Genomic DNA, 20,270 nt, shown 5'->3' with positions numbered 1-20,270 from the left:
TGTGTTAGTCTGAATTATTGTAATGTTCACACTTGCCTATGAATGACACAGAGTTTTCTAATGTATTCAATTTTACCCTTAGTGGTGTGAAATATATTTTGTTTTCCTTATTTCTTAATTCCTTAATCGTCATTACCTGTGGCCGCAGCGACTCTCAGAAAGGCGAAAGCTGCGTAAACATAGATCAGGAGAGACCACTGCAGAAAAAGTGTTTATCCACCTCATTCACATGTAATCAGAGATGAAAATGTACGCGATGGGACTACTGACAATGATCAACATGAGTGTCTTGAGCTAAATTAATTTATAAATTTATTAAGTAATAGCTTGAATTTCCCATGCATCACAAAGATTCATTCACCAATAAAAGCTGAGATATTTTGTCTGAAGATTGTACATTTGTCCACCCAGCAGGGACAAAACATTATTTTCCTACAGTGTTACATTTAATTAACACACAACAGAAACTACAGCAGCTGCACACACACACACACACACACACACACACACACTGTGTCAGATAAGTGGCATAAAGTAACTTCTTTGTTTGATGCAGTTGTGCATTCACTTCTTTTCATTTTGCTGCGAGCAGAGAACATCAGGCTTGTGATGCGTGGTCATATGGTTTATGTATGTGTCTTATGACTGAGGAGCATATAATAACTATAGTACTGCCTCTGTGCACACACTGCAGAAGGAACCAACGCTTTATGTGAACACAGCTATCTCATGTCCTCATATTTCTGCAATGGTTAGAGCAACAGAAAGAGACTTACTGTAAAAGGTACAGCCTCAGTGAAGTATTAAGATATTCACTCAAGCTGCTCCCTGTCCAAACTGGCAGCCAGCAGACATATGGCTGTCTTTCATAATGTACAACCCATGCCAACACACTGAGAATGAGGACTTACTATGAGCATGAGTACTAATATGTGCCTGCAACAGGCCAAGTGTGCATCAGCAGGCGGTGGTTCATGAGCTCACCATAATTATCCACCCACACATAATCTAAAGTTAGCCTAAAACACACACACACATTCATCGACAGATAGTAATGTGGACATGTGAAAATCAATTAGATGACACGCCATTATTTCTTATTCTTATTCATAAAGAATATCTCCTGGTCCATTGTGGTCACACTGGTTTTGCATGAAGTTCAAAGTGAGCAAAATGATAAATGTGCCCGCACGTCAAGTTAAAAACAAACCAACACAAAAGACATACATGGCTTGACAGCATATGGTGCTGATTAATAAATATGAATCTGGCGAGCATGGACTTTGGAAACCGGCCTGTGAGGTCTGTCCTATTCAGTCAAACATATGATACGCAGAAAAATGGATGATCACATCCCTAGTAATGCCAAAATCTATTAACACTGCTTACAGTGATAACGTGTGTGTTTGTACCTCAAACTGAATATTCTACAAGTTACAGCACCTCGGTTCAGGCTGATAATTATAGCTCTGATGCCACTGATAGGCAGTTTAATGGGGTTAAACAATGATTGGATGTCCGGATTAAGGTTAGGTTATTGATTACAGTGAGGAATAAAGCAGGCACACATTCCTGGGCTGTGTGGTACACAGCAGGACCTGTGTCGACCTGTGCAGCAATATAACATGTGTCTGTTTCAGTTTTTACTTTCACTTCGCTTTAACCTTCATAAAAAAATAAAAAAATAACTATATACGTTGCACTGTAGCTGATCACTTCCTCTTGCACAAGCCATACCGACGAAACAAAGAATTTTATGAATTTTGATGGTGTTACACAGTGGAGGGTTTAGACATGAGTCCACAGGAAGATTTTTGTCATTCTTTGCTACAAGCTGTGACTAATCTGTGTAGGGTTTCTGAGTCACAGCTTGGTTACAGTAATTTTGTAAGAACAACCTGTAATTGCTGCCACATGTAGGTGAGTTCCCCCTGAAGGTCCCACTATCGACCTTTGGATCTGGGCTAACCAGCATTCGGCTGCGTTAACCGAGCGGTGGGTGGGGACAAGACAGAGAAGAAGAAACGAGTGGAACACACGCAACGTATAAAAGTTAGATCAAGAGGATACAGAAAGAAAAGGAAAGAAAAGGTTAAATGACGTGAGAGGAAAGGGTACAAGTACAACTTCCTGAAATGAGTCCATGCAGATGTATCAGTCTCCACCACAGACAAGAGTCTGGGACAGAGAATCTGATCTCAAAGACTGCTTACAGAGACCCGAAAGCTGAGAGAAACATCCAAATCATTATCAACACCCTGTGGACAACTACATGAGCAAACATGCAGACACACACACACAAACATAAACATGCCCAAAACGTACATGACGTAAGATGCAGAGCAGAGAAACTGAAGCTCGCTTTCCTCTGGATACTGTCCTCACACACTGTTATAGAGCGGCCTTATTAGAACAGAGACAGCTGCCATGTGTGAAGCCTACAGTGACAGCGTGTTCTTGTCTAATGACAGCCTGTCCACTGTGTCTATCCGGAGGGCATGTAAGTGAGACAGAGAGAGAGAGAGAGAGAAAGAGGAAGAGAGAGAGAGAGAGGAAAAACATTTAGAGGCTCTGTAGCGGTCAAGGCCTCACGGCACATTCCAGCTGACCAGAAGAATCCAGAGTCTGACTGTCAGCAAACGGGGCTGATTCATGATCCCACTTTGTAGCTGGTGGTACATATGGATGCTTTGGCTATGATTCACTGTGTTAAAGAGTGCACAACCACTCCCCTTGTTTCTTCCTGCAGTGGAGTAATTGCTGTCTGTTTTGCGTTTGGGACAACAAGAACTCCAGGCCCAAGTGATTGGTATGAAAGTCTTCTACAAACTGTTTAATGGGATCTATCCAGGGACGGACTGGCAATCTGGTGTACCGTGCATTTGCCCGGTGGGCCGACGTGGTATTTGGGCCAATTTGGGTCGTTGTTGTGGGCTGCTCTGGTCCAAAATACCAGGGCCGATTTTTTGTCCCAGTCCGCCCATGGATCTATCAAACGTGGAGAATCTCTGGGACACTCCAGTCTCTTGGCTGATCATAATGGATAATGGTTTTTATTATTATTATTTTTACAATTGACCAAATCCAAGGTCTTCAGATATCTCGTAATGTTTGAAGATATTCACAATGATCTAAAACAGAGAAAGGCAGAAAATCCTCAGTAATTGCTGATTTTGTTTCCCTGATGATTAAATAACTAATTAAGTTACTAACTCTCCACATTAGAGTGAGTCTTAATTAGTAAGGCACTGATGGATGGGAGGTGTGTGGGAATACTTTGCCAAATGCTGTGCCAAAATTGTTGATACATGATTCAAAGAGTTGTCTGGCTATCTTAGCAAATAGTAAGGCCTGGCACCGAGGCACTGAAATTAGGCTTGCTATATTAAAAACACAAAGAATTCCACATGTGCATATAATGCTGATAAACAAATGAATAATTATATAATAACTGCATCTATCAGAGTGACAAATTGTGATTAATCGAAGCACAACCTCTGTGCGGGAAGCGGTGGGGCTGACAGTTTTGTGAACCTGTAAGTGCTCGTATTTATGATGTACGACACACTGAAGCACACAGAGCTATAGATCAGGACAGTCAGGTGATGGTGAAAGTGCTGCTCGCTTAAACGCTATGTGATGATATATTAGATGGGCTGAGTCATGTGAGGGGACGGGAGGAGGGGAGAGGAGGGGAAGACTAATAACAACTAAACTTCCTAACAATTGTTTGCAATCAGTGTCAGAATTACAAGTAAGTTTCACCTGAGTGGGCACTTTTGGATGAATGGACAGCACTTCCCCTTTACCACAAATCCAATATCAGGTTTCTCTCTGTGGCTCTAATGTACAACAATGAGCAAAGGGGCTTAGTGGAACGTGATCTGGGATCTGTGGTTGGGGGCCTTGTCGAACCTTATGGCGCTTTCACGTTTAGAACAACAGCAGGAGGGTGAGAGGTGCTGCTCGGCTCTATGCAGCGAGATAAGCGCCGCAACGATGCTCGAGTTGGCTGGCTGCTTGCCTCTTTGAGCAAGCGACTGCTTCGGTGTGTGTGTGTGTGTGTGAGGCATTTGTGTGTGAGGTTATGAACTGCTGCTGCATGGAGGGTTTGACCACTGCCTGATTTTATTGTCGCCTATTTCTAAATACAGGTTCTGATGCTGCAGGTTCTAAAAATAAAAAAAAAGTTTGGTAATACACTGAATTTGCATGGCCCACGTATGTAAGAATATATTCTTTTCACCCACATATACTAACGAGTGATAGGGAGTGTGTGTGCCATCGTGTTAATGATTGGCTGCTGCACGCTGAGTCAGCAGGTCCGGCCTCGGTTACACAACCCCCTTCAGCCCTGCTTCTCCTCTCCATTCCTTCCTTCCTCTAGCTCTCTCTTCCTTCTCTGTTTATTTATCCCCCGCTGATAGGAAGTTGCAAATGCAATGCTTTTGACTGACAAAATGTATGCAAACACAAATGTATCTGAACCCTTGCACACTCAAGAGAACACACACACACACACACAGGCATAAATGCATACAAACAACAAATTAAATCATGCAAGCAAACAGATACATAAAACTAAATTCAGTTTGTCTGTGTGCAGAGAGAAGTTAAAAAGACAATGAGGAAGGAGTTCGGCTGCTTTCAAGATTACTGGTTTCTACAGAAGGCAGCAAAATGGAGTTCAACACTTCTTCTAATTAATTTCCCACACTTCACTTAAAGGGCACATTTAGCTTTGTTTAGTTTTTTAGAGCGCCAACGTTGGTGCCAACGGATGAGTCAAGAGATTATGATTAGTCTTTATGTAAGAGCTCAAAGTAGCTTATCAACAAGTTGTGTTTTAATTTAACCCGAACAGCTACTGGTCGTACACTCGAGCATCAAATCAACATGATAAAAAACACTCACCTACCACCAACGCTGTGCACAGGAGTCATCCCCACCCCCAACGTGCTCACCCTACCTCATCCAACAGCGTGCTCACTGACATGTGAAAGGATGGTACCATGTGGAGGCTCCATAAGCAGAGACACGAATAAAAGACTCCAGATCAAGACAGGCCCATCCGACCTCTACGTTTCTAATCTTTGACCTTATTCCCGTGTTGTTTATTGAGTTCATGTTCACCATGAAGTGTGCACGGTCTCATGACTATCAATCGAAATTCTTTTGACAAGTGAGTGGGTTCACCTCACAAGCTTCCACTCTTGTTGTTGTGGTATTGCTGACAGAGTACGGCCAACTAAGCACACGACACAGTCAAAACAATAAAAAATAAAGTATCCCTCAGACTGCTTTTATGTTTGAAATCGGGCTGTTTCATAGAAACTGGAGTAAGTGGAGATTAAAAAATGGGTCAACTTTTATTCTTCAGACATGACTGAGAGTACTGTAAGTAACAAAACAGGAAACTAATTATTTTTTATCCATTGGCTCTATTGGCGGATGTATTATTATATTCCCCAGCAGCTTCTGGATGTGGGGCTGCGAGTAACATTTATATATTTATAATCGATTAATCTGCAGGTTCACGATTCACGGATTTACTGTTTGGTCTTTGAAACATCAGAAAACGAATAAAATGACAACGTGCTAGAGCACAAGTAAAGGGTTTAAACCCGCAAAATATTTAATTTACTATAATGTTACACCTGCAAATGGTCACTTTAATGATAATATTGATGCAAATTCATTTTCTTTTCGATCGACTAATCAATCATCATCGAATCTCCAGAAGCAGCCGGTCCTATGAACGACTGCATGAGGACACAACAACAAAGACTCTGACACAAAACAAATGTCCACGTCTATAAATGACAATGAGGTATATGTCATTTGTATGAGGTCCATAAATGGCGTTTTCGCAGCATGTCTGAGGAACCAGCACTCATTCCTCTCATGTCAGCTCACATCATCATAGTCTTCACAAAGATGACAACAGGATACGATTACACAGTGCTTTGTCCACTGACGTCTGAGCTAACATTTAACGTCCATGAGTTTTCATGAGCACTGGTCCTAATTAACTATGTGTACTCAACGATTGTCCGTGCTGTCATTCATTGTGCTCATACTGTACGGCTCCACATCGGAGCCCATAGCGATTGTGTACTTCAACGCTGTGAAAACCGCACGTTCAATCATTACTGACAAGATATTAAATGCATTGTGGTTTACTTAACGTCCACCTTAGCAAATGAGAAAACATCCTGTTAATCATGCCCGTGCTCAATTCACTGTCCTCAATTGAGACCTGATAATGTATCTGTACTCTTCTGACAACCCACCGCAGCTTCTGTGATCTATGTAATATCCCAGTGCATCAGCTGACCTACCACTGAACCCCTCCCTAATGTAAGCACTGTATAATTGGTTAAACACATGCACTAGTAAAGAAACAAAGGGGGACCCTGACACACATTCATGTTCATCCTTCATAGCCCTTATAGTATCTGGGCCTTAAACTGGCTCTATCCTATATTGTTCCATAGGAGTCAGTGAGTCACACGCTAACCACACATACATAACGTGAAGGGGGAAAACAGGCCTCATTCTTTACATTCTCAGGCCACATCTGGCTTCACACATGGGACTACAGTATACCGCCGTAACATCACCACCGTAGCATCTAGCACCACGTGCAGACGCACCACCCCCACCCATGACTGTGGCAGAATAATGAGCCACATCCAGGCCCCTCCCTGCCTAACACACTAAACAGGGTGGAGGTACTCAGGACTTGGATGAGTGAAGAGGAACACAGGGTCGGAGCGTAGCCTGAGCGTCTTCTTTCCTCTAAGTGACGTATTGTGGTGAGGAATCGTGATGCTGCTTTGTGGGTTTTTTAAGTGCACATCCTCAGGTAACAAAAGAACGCCATGGTTTTTTATACCCCATGGCAGCAGCATGTATCTGTTGGTCTCATTTCCGAAAATAAATCCATTTATATAAATATAGACGCAAGCAGCAATATGACACATATATACAGTGTGTACGGATTGTGTGTATCAGGCCATTGTGGGCATTGATTCATGGCAACTTGATACATGGTTTTCGAGTCAACGTGCGGAAACAGCTTGAATTTTCCCGGGGTAAATTCACTGACACAAAATGTATTATTTTACTACAAGTACATATATTATGATATCGCAATATAAAATGACATGTACTACATTTTTTCCCACCTTGCCTTGAATTTTGTGTGTGCAAGAGAGAAAGAGAGGAGATGAGGGATGATAGGAAGTCTGCATCATTTGCAATGTGACACAATCCCAATTAATGACTTGCTGCCATGTGTAAGTACCCAAAAGCACAAAGAGAAAAGCTTCAATTAGGAAAGAATGGTGGATTGTATTCAGCCTGCAACCTCTTGTGTTGTTTGTTTCAGATTTGAAATATGTAAAGCAGTGGTGTCAAACTACTTTTAGATCATGGGTCACATGCAACCCAAGGTGAGCTCAAATGGGACGGACCAGTGAAACCATTTTGCATAACAACACCTCCAAACTTTATCCTTTTTTTTTTTACAATGAACGATTCATTTATAAAACATGACAAACATCCTGAAGAGGTGTAATTTGTCAGCAATATCTCAAGTCATGTGTATTTTTGAACTGAATAATATAGCACTTTACTTTTTCACATGTAGTACAACTATTTCTGTTTGGTGGCTCATGTTTGACACCCCTGATGTGAAGAAATAAGATGCAGCTCCTAGTGGGACTTATATTATACAGCATTTATAGCATTAATACACATTTTTTATGAGTGTGAAGAGCAGTGAAATACCAAATTTGGAGTTCTTATTGGTCCTGCACCTGCTCGGCTCAAATGTTTGCCCAATACAAGTATAGATAAGGGTGTTTATTGTCAGTATCTTAAGCCTACAGCTGGATAATCTAATATTTGTTAACATTTGTTACACTCACTCTCCTGTGCCTTCAGGATGAACTCCTGAGGCACAAGGAGGCCACACTCCTCCTCCTCCTCATGTGAACTGCTGGGGGACTCTTAATTGGAGTAATGATCTATTAAAGGGATGTAAATAAAGCAAGCTTGGGGAGTTGTAGACAAGTGTGTGTGTGTCACTAACCTTAAACAGACTTTCTGTCAGTCCCCGCCTGACCTGCGTCCACAAAAAGGCGCAAAAGAAAAACAGGGCGATTTCGGTCAAAGTGATGTAAGCGTTATCCAGGAGAGTCCGTTTGGAGAGCTCCAGCCCGCATGTGCTACAGTCTCTCCATGCGTTAAACATGACGGTGGAGGCTCTGGTAATGAGGTCCAAGTATCCCGGCATGGGCTCCACTTCTACCGGCCCGGTGTCCCCGGTGTCCCCGGTGTGGCTGCTCATTGTGGTGCGGCGGCAGAGAGGAGACAAAAATAAAAAAAAATACTCCAATTGTGGTGAAGAGAGAGAGGGGAGTGGAGGGAGCTGCACTGTCCAGATTGTGCGACTAATCCGTCAACCAGCTCACTTAAAAACGCTAAAACAAGCTTATCTAACCAGCTTAACCTCCCCCTGTAGCCTAATTCTTTGTTTTCCAAATTAAGACATGGGCCCTTTTCTTCGCCTTCAGGAGAGTTTTATGAATGATAGCAGGGCCCACGACGTCTGAACGCACACATCAGATATGTGGCTATATTTAATAGTCACCCAAAAAAAAAATAATTAAATAGGATTTTCACCATTAATCTGAGGCATTAGTCTGATCATCATTCCGCTACGCACACACACACACACACACACACACACAGCGGGCTCATCAGAGAGGCGGCGGCGGCGCGTCCTGGTCTGTTAGCCGCCTAAGCTAAGTGAAATCATACGCACACAGCGGTGAATGGACCAGCATTGGCAAGACAGCTAGCTATTTGAATAAATCAGCCAATGTAGCATATAAACATACACGGATTCAACGTAAAGTCTAAATCTTTTTTTAAATCAATCTCTCTCCTCCAAGCGCCAAGCCCCAAAGCCAGCACATGCGTTTTTATTGTGCCGCTATGCTGTTACGTACGTACGGGCTCATCTCTGTCCGTTATTCGCCTTTATATAACGTAACGCGTGCACCGTTATACAGCAGATTTTTTTCCCCCACAACCTCACACGAAGTTAGTCCAACGAAAGAGAGAGAGAGAGAGTCCCCTAGATACGAAGAGGGTTTTTGTTTTTTTTTTCGTTGTTGGCTCTCTCTCTTTCTTCCTCCTCCTCTCCGTCCGTCTTCTCCTCAGTTGCTCGTTCAAGTCGCTGCTGGTCAACGTGTTCAAAGCTGCGTTTTGACAAGACGCGCTCCGCTTTCAATGGGAATCAACTGGTACGTAAAAAAAAAAAAAAAAAGCGTACGTTTATCTGAGCAGAGAGAGAGAGCAAAGGGGGCGGTGACGTAGCTGAGGCCGCTATCTTTCTTTATGAATCCTGTGCGTGAGCTGAGAGGGTTAAATAAATGACTTAAAGAGACAGTGGATACATAGGTCATAGAAAATATGTCAGGAAGCAACAAGGAACACTTTTAATTAGCTCAAATTGATGTTGTTTCCATGTGTACACATGTAAAGTATACATGTCTTACATATAACATAACATATAAATGTATGTGTGTATGTCTATTCTGTTGTAAGTGGTTATACTTAATTAGAAATGCATGGATGTTATGAGCAAAAGTGTGCCTCAGGTATCAAAAGTAAGTGTCATATGTTGAATTTCAAGAACCTATGAGAAGTAAACATACACCAATCAAACATACATTAAAATTAACCTATAATACAGTAATTATAGATCAAACATACATTGAAATTAACCTATCTGCATTTAAATGAAACCCGTGCAGATACATTTACAGTAGAAAACTATATAAAAGTGAAAATATAAATTCCTTTTTTTATAGAACTACAAATAGAGATAATAGAGAAGAACTATATTGGATTAAATAAGGCTGTAGACACTGAATGACAGTCACAGCATTTAGCAGATGTAGTGCAAATAGAGTGGCAATAACATAGTGTCCAGTTATCAGTGCAACAAAGAATCAGCTTGTCAATAGTCTATTGCCCTTTGTGTCCCGTGGCCAGAAGGACGGGAGAGTTCTTGAGTCTGCCACTGAACACACTCCTCTGCCTGGTGAATGTGTTGTCCAGGCTCTCTGCATCCCTCTTCTTCAGCTGCTTCCTCCCCAGCACACAACAACACAAAAGAGGAAACTAGCCCCCCACAGACTGGTACAACACCTGCAGCAGTTTTTTTTGCAGATGTTGAAGGACCCCGGTCTTCTCAGGACGCACAAAGCGTTCAAATCAGGAACCTTCTTGCTGTGAGGCGACTGTGCTAACCCCTGCACCACCGTGCCTCCCTTCTAAAATCATTTTGAATTAAACTACAAGATCGCTGGAATGTGATTTAAAATAAGTTCTGTCATTTCCTCATCTTGATACTTAACTCACCTTTATTCACGTAGTCTGCACATACCGCCATGATCATGATCAGTTAAAATGTGACATGAGATAGTAAGTGAGGTTAAAATAATCTGCAATCATGGCTCCAAACAAGTGTAGTGCAGATCAGGATTAACACTTTTCCACCAAACGAGGTCTGGTTAGTAAACCAGTTTAGTTGAGGAGTCAACAATAAATAACCTTTACTCCTGTGTGAACTGTCCCTAGTTGAACAGGGTCGGACTGCGCTGCCCTGGAGAGACAAATACTTTCTGAGGTGCTACGTGTTGTAACAAGTCTGAGAAACACTGTCTTAGAACATATAAGATTTCACATAAAGACACTTCAAATTTTGACGCAGGTATTAAACATTTATTAAACATTGATTTGATATCATCATATCAAAGGAATGCTTACTTAAAAAGGTCCAGTGTGTCAGATTTAGGAGGCTCTTTTTACAGAATATAGCAGAAATAAAAATATAATATTCATAACTATGTTTTCATTAGTGTGTAATCACCTAAAAATAAGAACTATTATGTTTTTGTTACCTTAGAATGAGCCTTTAATATTATATTTCATGGAGTCTGCTATGCATCTACAGTAGACCAGAACAAACAAACCAAACGCTGGCTGCAGTTTGTCACGACCACAGTAGTTGTCGAGGGGATTGCAATCCGCAACTACATCTCTAGATGCCACTAAATCCCACACACTGGTCCTTTAAAAACTGATTTCCATGGGAGAAATGCTCATTTATAAAGCGTGGATACTAAGCCAGACATGTTTCATCTGCAACCCAGAAGAAAGATAGATGACTTGTGGTCTGGTTTAAACAATACAAAGTAAAAATACCATACAAATACAGGTATGCAAGTTAGAGAGAGAGGAAAAACTGTTGACACTTCATGGTGTAATGTTGAAGTCCGTTGTTGAGTGTTCTCAGCAACAGAAGATGTCTTATGCTGTAGCGGTGGGAGTGTATTGCATCGCTAGTCTGTCAAACTCATTCTCCTGCAGGACAAACAAAGAGGAAACGGTTAAAGTGAAAAACATCAGAGCATGGGAACAGCTGTGCGTCGCATGGTTTGTGTAATCCAGTGTTAACATGTTTGTTTACATATGCACTCCTGTGTAATTACAACAAAATGTGTGACAAAGGTTAAAGATTCAGAGCTTAATGCTCTTCATTGACTTTGCTCCAAGGACACCTGATCGTCCATCTATCAAAACAACCGGCCGATTTAATTATAACAGAGGAAAGGTCATGAAGGTTTGTCAACAACTATGAGAGGATCTTGTGAACTGAAGTAGACCTAGCCACGGGTTAGAGGCATGCCTGAGAATGAATAACAAAAGGCAGATACAAGCAAATTACCTTGGTTAAATAGTCTTTGAGGAATGGATGAGTTCTGTGTGCATCTTTCAGCTGAGAGAGGTACCGGTTGGTTACCTGAGGACAGATGAAAACAGACCACATAAAGTTTATAGAGCGACAATGGTAAATAAAAACCAAAAAACATTGAATACACAGTTTTAAAAGGCTGAGCACCTGTTTTTCAGGAACTATAAAACAAAACAGTAAAGCTTATGAAGGCCTGCCAACAACAAGCAGCCTGAAAACATTTTTTTTCCTGCCAAAAATCAGAGCTGTTTTGTTTGTTTTTTTCCCACAGAAGAAGTTGTGTTTGCTCACTAGTTTGAAATAGGTAACAGCTCAGATTGAAAAGGCGATGAGGTTGTTTGTGTATGCTATCAGGTGACTGTCAGCTAAATATTACGAAACTACAACTGTCCTGTATCAATTGTTGCTACTGCAGTCATGAATATTTAATGTCATGGAGAGAAAAAAAAGGCTTTAGTACCACTAGTACACTATGGACTTTACATTTTGCTGATCTTTGTACATTTGTGTTTGAAAATGTTCAAATAGCTTCAATCTTATGAGATCTTAAGACTGGATTAGGGAAATTAAGAGAGTGAGAGGAGACAGAAAACAAACCCTGTCCTATTCACAATGTGCCAGCACTGAGAGCCTCAGGCCACAAGGATCCTAAATGAGGGCGATGCCTAACACTGCACCCTTAAGAATACTTTTCTTATTTACTCCTTATTACTATAATATATTGCTTTCCTTACTATTATTATAATTACTGATTACTATTAAGGTTTCTTTTCACTGGCTTACTTACAAAGTGTAGGAGCTTATGGAAATACTTTTTACTGTGTCTGTATCTGTATGATTATGTGCCAATTAAACTTTACTTGAACTTGAAGCTGATAAAGACACATTATAATAGTATATCTTATCTAACATCTATCGGGTCAGGTAGCCCCACACAGCACAAGGATGGACACATTTTAAGGTTTAGGATTAAGACAAAAACAGCTCATAAAACACATATCGCTCTACTACCACATCTGAGGATTAGGCTTCTTTGTCAACTACATAATTCCAGGTAACCTTGAGTAACATGTGCTAATCAGTGGTTATCACAACTGGAAACTTTTTAATGACTGCTTTGAGTCAATGGTCAGCATTCTACTGCATTACTATCAAGTCCATCAAACTTAGGACAAGATAATTTAGTCTTTATCGTATGAACTCTGAGTTCCACGGTACATAACTCGCACAAAGCACTAAACCAGTAGAAATGCTTAGATGACACTTTTTCTGATAGAAGACGAATGCAATCAGGAAATTGCTTGGTTGAATGCTTTTGCCTGGTTTAATCAAAAGACAAACACACGTAAAATTTGCTGAGAGGGGCACTCTGCACTTTGAGCACAGAATTGGAAAAAAAGATTTCTCAAGTCCTCTTTGACTGAGGATGAGTCGGCCTATAAGAAACGACTAAACTGATGGCTGTTACGACTTTGCTTTGGGTTCAAAGTCTCACCTCCGGAGCTTTGCCGAGGTGCTGGGTCAGCACGATGAGGTTGATCAACGTCTCAGGATGACTGCTGTCCTGAAGGGGGGAGAGAGAAAGACGGAGTCAGACAGCGAGAGAGTCATTCTCACAAAGCAAACAGGACAGTGGTTTAGCATGATAGTAGAGACATAGCACTAAAATGCTTCAAGAGGAACTGTATTAAAGTACAGCAGACAACAAGGTGGAGCTGGGATCTAGCTCCTCTAGTGTTTATGATCAAAACTACTTCCATAGCAACGGTCTGTTATTCATAGCAGTGACCTGCTATAGAGAAATAACACGCCATAAACCGACCAATCAGAATCAAGTATTCAACATGTGTAACAACACTATGAAACACTCACTTTGTTTTATTTTTCTTATTATATCTGTCTGTCTGTTTCTGTCTGGTTAGTAAAAGATAACATCAATGGATGACCATGACTTTGTAATAATTTAACCAGTAAACTTTGTGCTAGGCCAATCAAGTTCCAATGAATGGTGAGCCTCATGAAGTAGGAATACTAAGCTTGGTTTGAGGGACTTTCCAAAATGAGAAGCTTCACTTTCAGTTAACCTAAACAGTTTATTTTTAGTGTTCTGTTTAACCTTCATTTTTAACATTGACAGTAACTGTACATAACTGTGCTTGTACAACTTTAAACACAAAACCAGAGCTGTACAGCACACATCCACTCACAATGCATAAAGACGGAGAGCTGCAATATTCACAGAGATGGTAGAGAGCAGGGTATATTTAATATTTAAATATTATGTCAAATTTAAATAGACAGACTTTAAACAACAGTACTGCAATATGATTATTTGATCTAAACATTTATACTGAACAGTCTTCTTATGGATAAAGCACAATAACTATGGACTACAGAAGAGTATGTGGTGCCATCTGCTGTTAGGATAGGAGCAGTTGAAGATTCAGAGGAAACATTCAGCCTTATGCTATTATTGCCTCATTATGTTCAAATGTTTGGTGACATATTGGTCATGGAAAATCCATGTGTTACAAATAGCCACCTGTGAATAAAAGCAGCCCTGTTGACACACATTAACATAACAATAGCACATATTTAATGAACTACACTACTGCTGCTGATTGGCTGACCACACTGCTGGTCCTCATAATAAGGTTTTATATCTAGCATGACATAAGTAACAGTTTACTCTTTGCTTACTGATTGGATGAATCTCATAATAAGGTTTAATCCTGTATCATTATTACATAGCACCTCCGGCACAGCTGCCTTGTTTAGCAGAGATTCATTAAGGATTTAATTATGAAGGCTTTGAATCTAACACCAGTCTCAGAAACAAGCCTGGAGAGCGTTAACTGAGTACACTGTGTGTGTGTGTGTGTCTGTGTGTGTGTGTGTGTGTGTGTGTGTGTTTTAACGGTGTGATGAGGAGAAGAAAGAATAATCAATTGTCATATAACCTTGTCAAGTGCCTCTTGTAACACTCCCTCAGCCTCCTCCCACTTGTTCTGAGCCATGTAACAGGCTGCCTGCCCGTTGAGGAGCAGCAGTGTAGATGAGTACTTGTCTGACATCTCCTGGAAAATGTAGTAAGCATCCTGCAGCTTCTCTCCACCCTGTAACGACAAGCAGAAAGCAATTAAATCTGTTCAGCAGTGATCATGCTGAAAAAAGTGAACACCCACAGCTGTTGGATTGCTTTTGTTTTGTTTTTAAATGGTACCCACAGCTCCGCACAACTTGGAAGAACTACAGTGTGAAATAGTCCCTCCTAGACTGCACCAAGAATTAATACATACCACCCTGAGTGCCAATTATTTCAAACACGATTGCAGCTTCAGTCAATCACAATACAGCTTGAATGCTGAATAAGTGATGAAGAGGAACTTCATTTAATTGGTGTTCATGCAGACACGCTCCATTACGTGTGGACGGTTTAGAAATTATTCATGACAGTGCTTTTATTCATAAATCAATGTGTATTGTGGTGATATTATACAAATGTAAGTGGCCTCACCACAGCAATATTAACCCAGGCAGTGGCCAGCTGGGTTAGAGTAGCATCCTCATCCTGCTCCTGCATCTTCTTCAGCTCTTTCCTGTCAAATGAGAAGAAAAGAGTGTCATCGTTATTAGAGGAACACAGTCCCATTTCAAAGAGATGGTATACTATTACGCAAAGTCTTCTTATTATATAGGTCCATACTGTAGAGGTTGCCCACTGTCAAATGATAATACTATACATAAAAAAACCAAACACAAAAAGCACCTGGATATTTCCCATTAGCCTCTATAAGCAAATAACAAAGCTGACCTACCAATTCGATGAAAATCATCAATATTGTTGTCATACCTTGCCAGGTCGACACGATCCAGACTCAGCAAAACCTGAATGGACATGGCCATGCTGAAAAATAAACAAGTGTTCAGGTCAGTTTCAGGCTGTTGTCTTTAAAATGAAAACCATATAAACCCAGTAACCCTTCGCAGAATTCTGTGGAGCAGATGTAGAAATCAAGGGAGCTGTTGTTGTACAGGAGTGCATTATATTGAAAGGTGTCTCGAATATTTTGGCCCTCTCATGTTTATAAATGGAGTAGCCCAAATATTAGAAACGCCTTTCAATATAATGCAGTCCAGTTAAACACTACTACAACCTCAATAGTAAACATAAAAGTTAAATGAATACCTCTCTGACAGTGTCAACAAAAAGTGAAACATGATAAGCTTCATAAGAGTTACAACTATTGGGTACAACTGTACATAATGAAGTGGCCTATCTGTAGATAAACCAATTTATTAGTCTTGTTCTTATTTGTTAGAATTGATAGCACAAGGATGGAAGTAATACTGTCAACTTTTTTGTTGTTGCAATGGAGTTTGTGGATTACAGAAAGAAAGATCTGATATGCTCTTTGCTGTATTACTAATATATTTATTTAACATCAGTCTTGAGACTTTTTTTTTTCCCCCAAAGTAAAATCTTTTTCCCCGTCTTACCACTCCAGACTTTCTCCTTGGTGCAGAGTCCTGAGAGCAGCATCAGAGTTCAGCTCCTGGTAGTAGATGGATGCCGCCATGAGGAGGAAAGTGGTGTTTGCAGCATCCACACTCTTTGCCATCTTCTTGTCTAGATCAGCAACAATAGCATCCCTGCAAAAAAAAAAAAAAAACAATTTCAGTTCTGACAGTAAGCATAAACCTGAAGATAAAGAATCGATGAATCACAATCATGAGCTAGAAAGACTTGAGTATTCTTCAATTGCATTTAAACTGGTAAAGACTAGACATAGATGATTAATTTAATATTTAGGACAGTATGGTTTATTTAATAATTTTGTCGAGCATACTAAAATATATTGCGGTAATCTGAATGCATTTTTTAACAAAAAAAACACAAAGATAGTTTGATGTTAAAAGACCAACCAACTATTCTTGCAAACTGAACATAATAACCACCAAAGTTGGCAGCACAGCTGAAGTATTTTCATCACCTCAAACAGCATCTTTAGCACTTTTCTTCTTGCACAAGAATTAAAACTCCCACACTGACACGTGGCTGTGTTATTCTAAACTCTCACCTTTTGTTTTCATTGGACCGGTACTCAGCAAACATCCTGACAGCCTGAAGCTCGGCTGAGGAGTTGGCCTTTATGTCATCCAGGACAACAGCATACTTCCTCTAGAGAAAAAAAAAAGCACAAAAACACACGTGAGGGTAAGCAGGTTTTTAATTTACCTGCCAAATAACTGAGAGAGCAGCTACGAGCTAATGACAGGCGACTGAGCTAGGTGGGATATAATATTTGTACGTGTGAAAAAGAGGGGCTTACCTGGGCAATGTATGCTCTGTACAGAAACATGTCCCTTTCGACCTCCTTCTCTGGCGATGAAGGCTTTAAAGAAGAAACAAACGAGTGTTTTAAAGACAAATCATCGCCAGCACGATTAGCAGTGTCGCTCGAAGACGCCGTTAGCTCAGTCAAAAATGAAACAGAGACATTTTCAAAGCGCTCCTCTGACAACAGCTGGACACTTACCTTCACCTTCTGAGCCTCGTTGATACATTGTTGATAGCTGCCGATATAATAGGCATTTTTCACATCGAAGAGCTCATCAACATCACCCTGCTGAGCCGCCATGTTCACTCACAAAAACTTCCTGACACGTAAGCGAAAATACGTCAGCTTCCTGGTTGTCCACAGAGGATTGTGGGAGATTGAGTTCAACCACTAATACATCAACGGGGCAAGATGGCCGACAAGAGCGCCCCCTGCAGATGGTACTCTTGGGAGAACATGATAAACACTGGCACACTTGTAGAAACATGTCGTTTTTCTTTTCTTTAAAAAAAAATGGGCAAAAAACAAACAAACAGAAATGATAAAAATTAAGCTTGAATTCTTGTTTTCTGCTCTTATTGACAAAACAAATTTACCACCCAATGTGTAAGAGCCCTTTAAGCCAGGAAGATATTTGGTTAATCGGTTATATAATTATTAGGCTCTGAAGTCAACTGAGGTGTGGTTCGATATAAGATTTTGACCATTAACGTCAGTGTCAGCGTCGTCATCTCACATTAGAGACTGCACCGAGTAGGTAGTGGAATGGTTTAAGATGTGGATTTTGTAACATTATAAGTTGACAGTTTTCCAAACAACATTAACATTCAAGATCACCTCCATCTCGCTTCGTGATCACAGTGGGTTTGAGTTAGGTTCATGCACATACGTCAAAAATAAGATTTCCTTAGTTGACTAATTGGCCCTTGTACTTGCAGTGTTTGGTTTTCTTTGGTGGATGGGCCTTCACTGTTAGTGTACTTTTCAAAATAAAAGTTTGTAAAGTCTGTTCTCAATAATTAAAGGTCTAGTATGTTGGATTTAGTAGCATGTAGCGGTATAGTTGCTGATTACAACCAACTAGCCCTAGCCCTCTCCTTTCTAGCATGATGGCCATGTGTGAAAAACATGAAAGTCCCTATCTAGAGCCAGCGTACTATAGTAAGACAGCAGTTGAATATGGTGGACACTGACACACTGGACCTTTAAGGATAAGTGACGGGAGAACAGCAAGCATAGCAAAAGTAATCACAACAAATGATCAGCAGGTGTCGCACTGTGTGAACCTCCTCATTAGTGGGATTGTACACTCAAAAAACAAATAGAAATGTTGATTTGTTGACAGCTAGACAAACAAAAAGTGTGTGTCAGCCAGAGAAGGAATATATTTAGTCCAAGAGTCCCACAGGTTATAAATATTATGCAATGACAGAAAACCTATTAAAAGAATACCACACTTGTTTAGGGTCTAATAATGTCTGCTGTGGAAACTTTGTCTCATAGTCAGAACTGTTGCTTTTCCTGTTGTTTGGACTCTTGATTCAATTGTTCACTTTATGGTTGTATGGTTTTAAATGACAGTGCCCTTACTTAGCATAGGTATGTATGGTGTGAATAATCTACAGAGACAATGAGCATCATATGAAGCATCAGTGCTTTGTAGTCAATCTTTTTGCGACGTCTCATCCAGGTAGTACAGTAGAAATCAAATAAGGAACAATGGAAGGAATTGTTTGAAGTTTTTACAAATGTTGATTCATTCACACACATTTATATATAGTCATTACTTCTGAGATACTGCATGTATTGTGCTCTGTTCCTTTTATAAAGACAGACTTTCACAGACCATTTATTGTTGCAGAGCAGTATGTAATTGGGCCTTTATCTCAAAGTACGAACATAACATCTGTGTCATACTCATCTCTTTTAAACCAGTGGAACACATGGAAGATTAAATGGGAGCCCCTGTCCTGCCTTGAATCATTGGTTTCATTGGTGAAATCATTTCAGACTATCGAGAGCACAAGTGAGAGTAGGCTCATCTAAAGAATTTCATCAGTTTGATCATTTTCTCCTCTAGGACATTTTGACCACCCTGGGACCTCTCTACATGAACAGACAGCAAACCATATTATGTACCCTCCAACCAAGAGTCATATAGAGGTGTGGCAGATTCAGCTGAGATGTAGCCTTACAGGGATAATGGGCACCTAACCGCCAGGCAGAGGCGCTTTAACACAAAGCTTGTGTGGTCATTTAGCATGCTTTTGAATTCATATTCAGGAGGCCTAAGTGTTAAATATCAGTGCAGCAAACACAACATGTTCTACTTCTTCTTCACAATGTTTGTTAGATTCAGGTGACCACTTGATGAAGATGTGCAGAGTCTTTATCAACTCAGAGAGGATGAGAGAGAGTGATGATCTACACTCTCCACAGCCCCACAATCGAGAGGCATCTCATTACAGAGACATGGTTTGTGCCAACATTTAAGGATAGTGTATCATGGAAGTCAAACTACTACCTTGTAATATTTGATAAGATCTTAAGGAATTAAGTTATTTACCTTTCCACTGAAGTGCCTCAACGTCAACGAGACTTCTGCCGTGCCTCATCTCATGGAAACTCTCAGCGATCACCAGAGGCAGTCATTTAATTGTGAATGTAAACCAGCCAACAACTGCTCCTTTTGTGGAGTTTCAGTTTCAATTAAGTTTAACTCAGTTCAAGTTAACTTAATTTCAGACACATAGGTCCTTGTCAGTAAACACACGCCAATAAATATCATTCAACAATTTTAATTTCTGTTTTGCTTTCAGTAACTCAATAATGTCTCCGCTTTCAAATCTCTTTTAATTGGCTCTCTTTCCAAATCATCTTCTTCTTCTCTCCTTTTATCTCCAGCCTCACCAGTGACTCCAGAGCAGCTGTCCTCTCTCCACATGGGACTCATAAGTGTTGTGAAATGATAGTCGGCCCTTTTTGTCCAATCCGTCATCTGTTGTGAGCGACAGATGAGGGACCAGGCTGCTGATTTTCAGGGTCCACAGTTGAATGAGTTCAGTCTCTAATGATACTGCTCAAGGACACTA

At 40.5% G+C, this 20,270-nt stretch overlaps 2 protein-coding genes across 3 annotated transcripts in view; both read right to left on the bottom strand.

Moving 5' to 3' along the window:
* Window positions 1–9,330, bottom strand: part of cers1 (ceramide synthase 1) — a 26,740-nt gene extending 17,410 nt beyond the window's left edge. For both annotated transcript variants that reach the window (XM_010729697.3, XM_019256822.2), the window contains exon 1: window positions 8,099–9,330. In XM_010729697.3, coding sequence (XP_010727999.1) covers window positions 8,099–8,356 — 258 coding nt within the window. In that variant the 5' untranslated portion in view covers window positions 8,357–9,330. The remainder of the gene's footprint in view (window positions 1–8,098) is intronic.
* A 1,451-nt stretch (window positions 9,331–10,781) lies between these two features.
* On the bottom strand, window positions 10,782–17,538 carry cope (COPI coat complex subunit epsilon). The gene is made up of 10 exons (XM_019256816.2): window positions 17,377–17,538; window positions 17,170–17,232; window positions 16,918–17,018; window positions 16,337–16,489; window positions 15,690–15,743; window positions 15,354–15,435; window positions 14,797–14,952; window positions 13,332–13,400; window positions 11,810–11,884; window positions 10,782–11,445 (listed from the first exon to the last, which is right to left on the bottom strand). The coding sequence occupies exons 1-10, from the start codon at window positions 17,476–17,478 to the stop codon at window positions 11,392–11,394; spliced, it is 909 nt and encodes a 302-aa protein (XP_019112361.1). The 5' UTR covers window positions 17,479–17,538; the 3' UTR covers window positions 10,782–11,391.
* Between the last annotated feature and the right edge of the window lie 2,732 nt (window positions 17,539–20,270).

This window comes from Larimichthys crocea, chromosome XVII (genome assembly GCF_000972845.2).
Source record: "Larimichthys crocea isolate SSNF chromosome XVII, L_crocea_2.0, whole genome shotgun sequence".
In the NCBI taxonomy this organism is placed as follows: domain Eukaryota; kingdom Metazoa; phylum Chordata; class Actinopteri; family Sciaenidae; genus Larimichthys; species Larimichthys crocea.
Note: the sequence above shows the minus strand (reverse complement) of the source record. Positions and strands in the feature narration are given on the sequence as shown.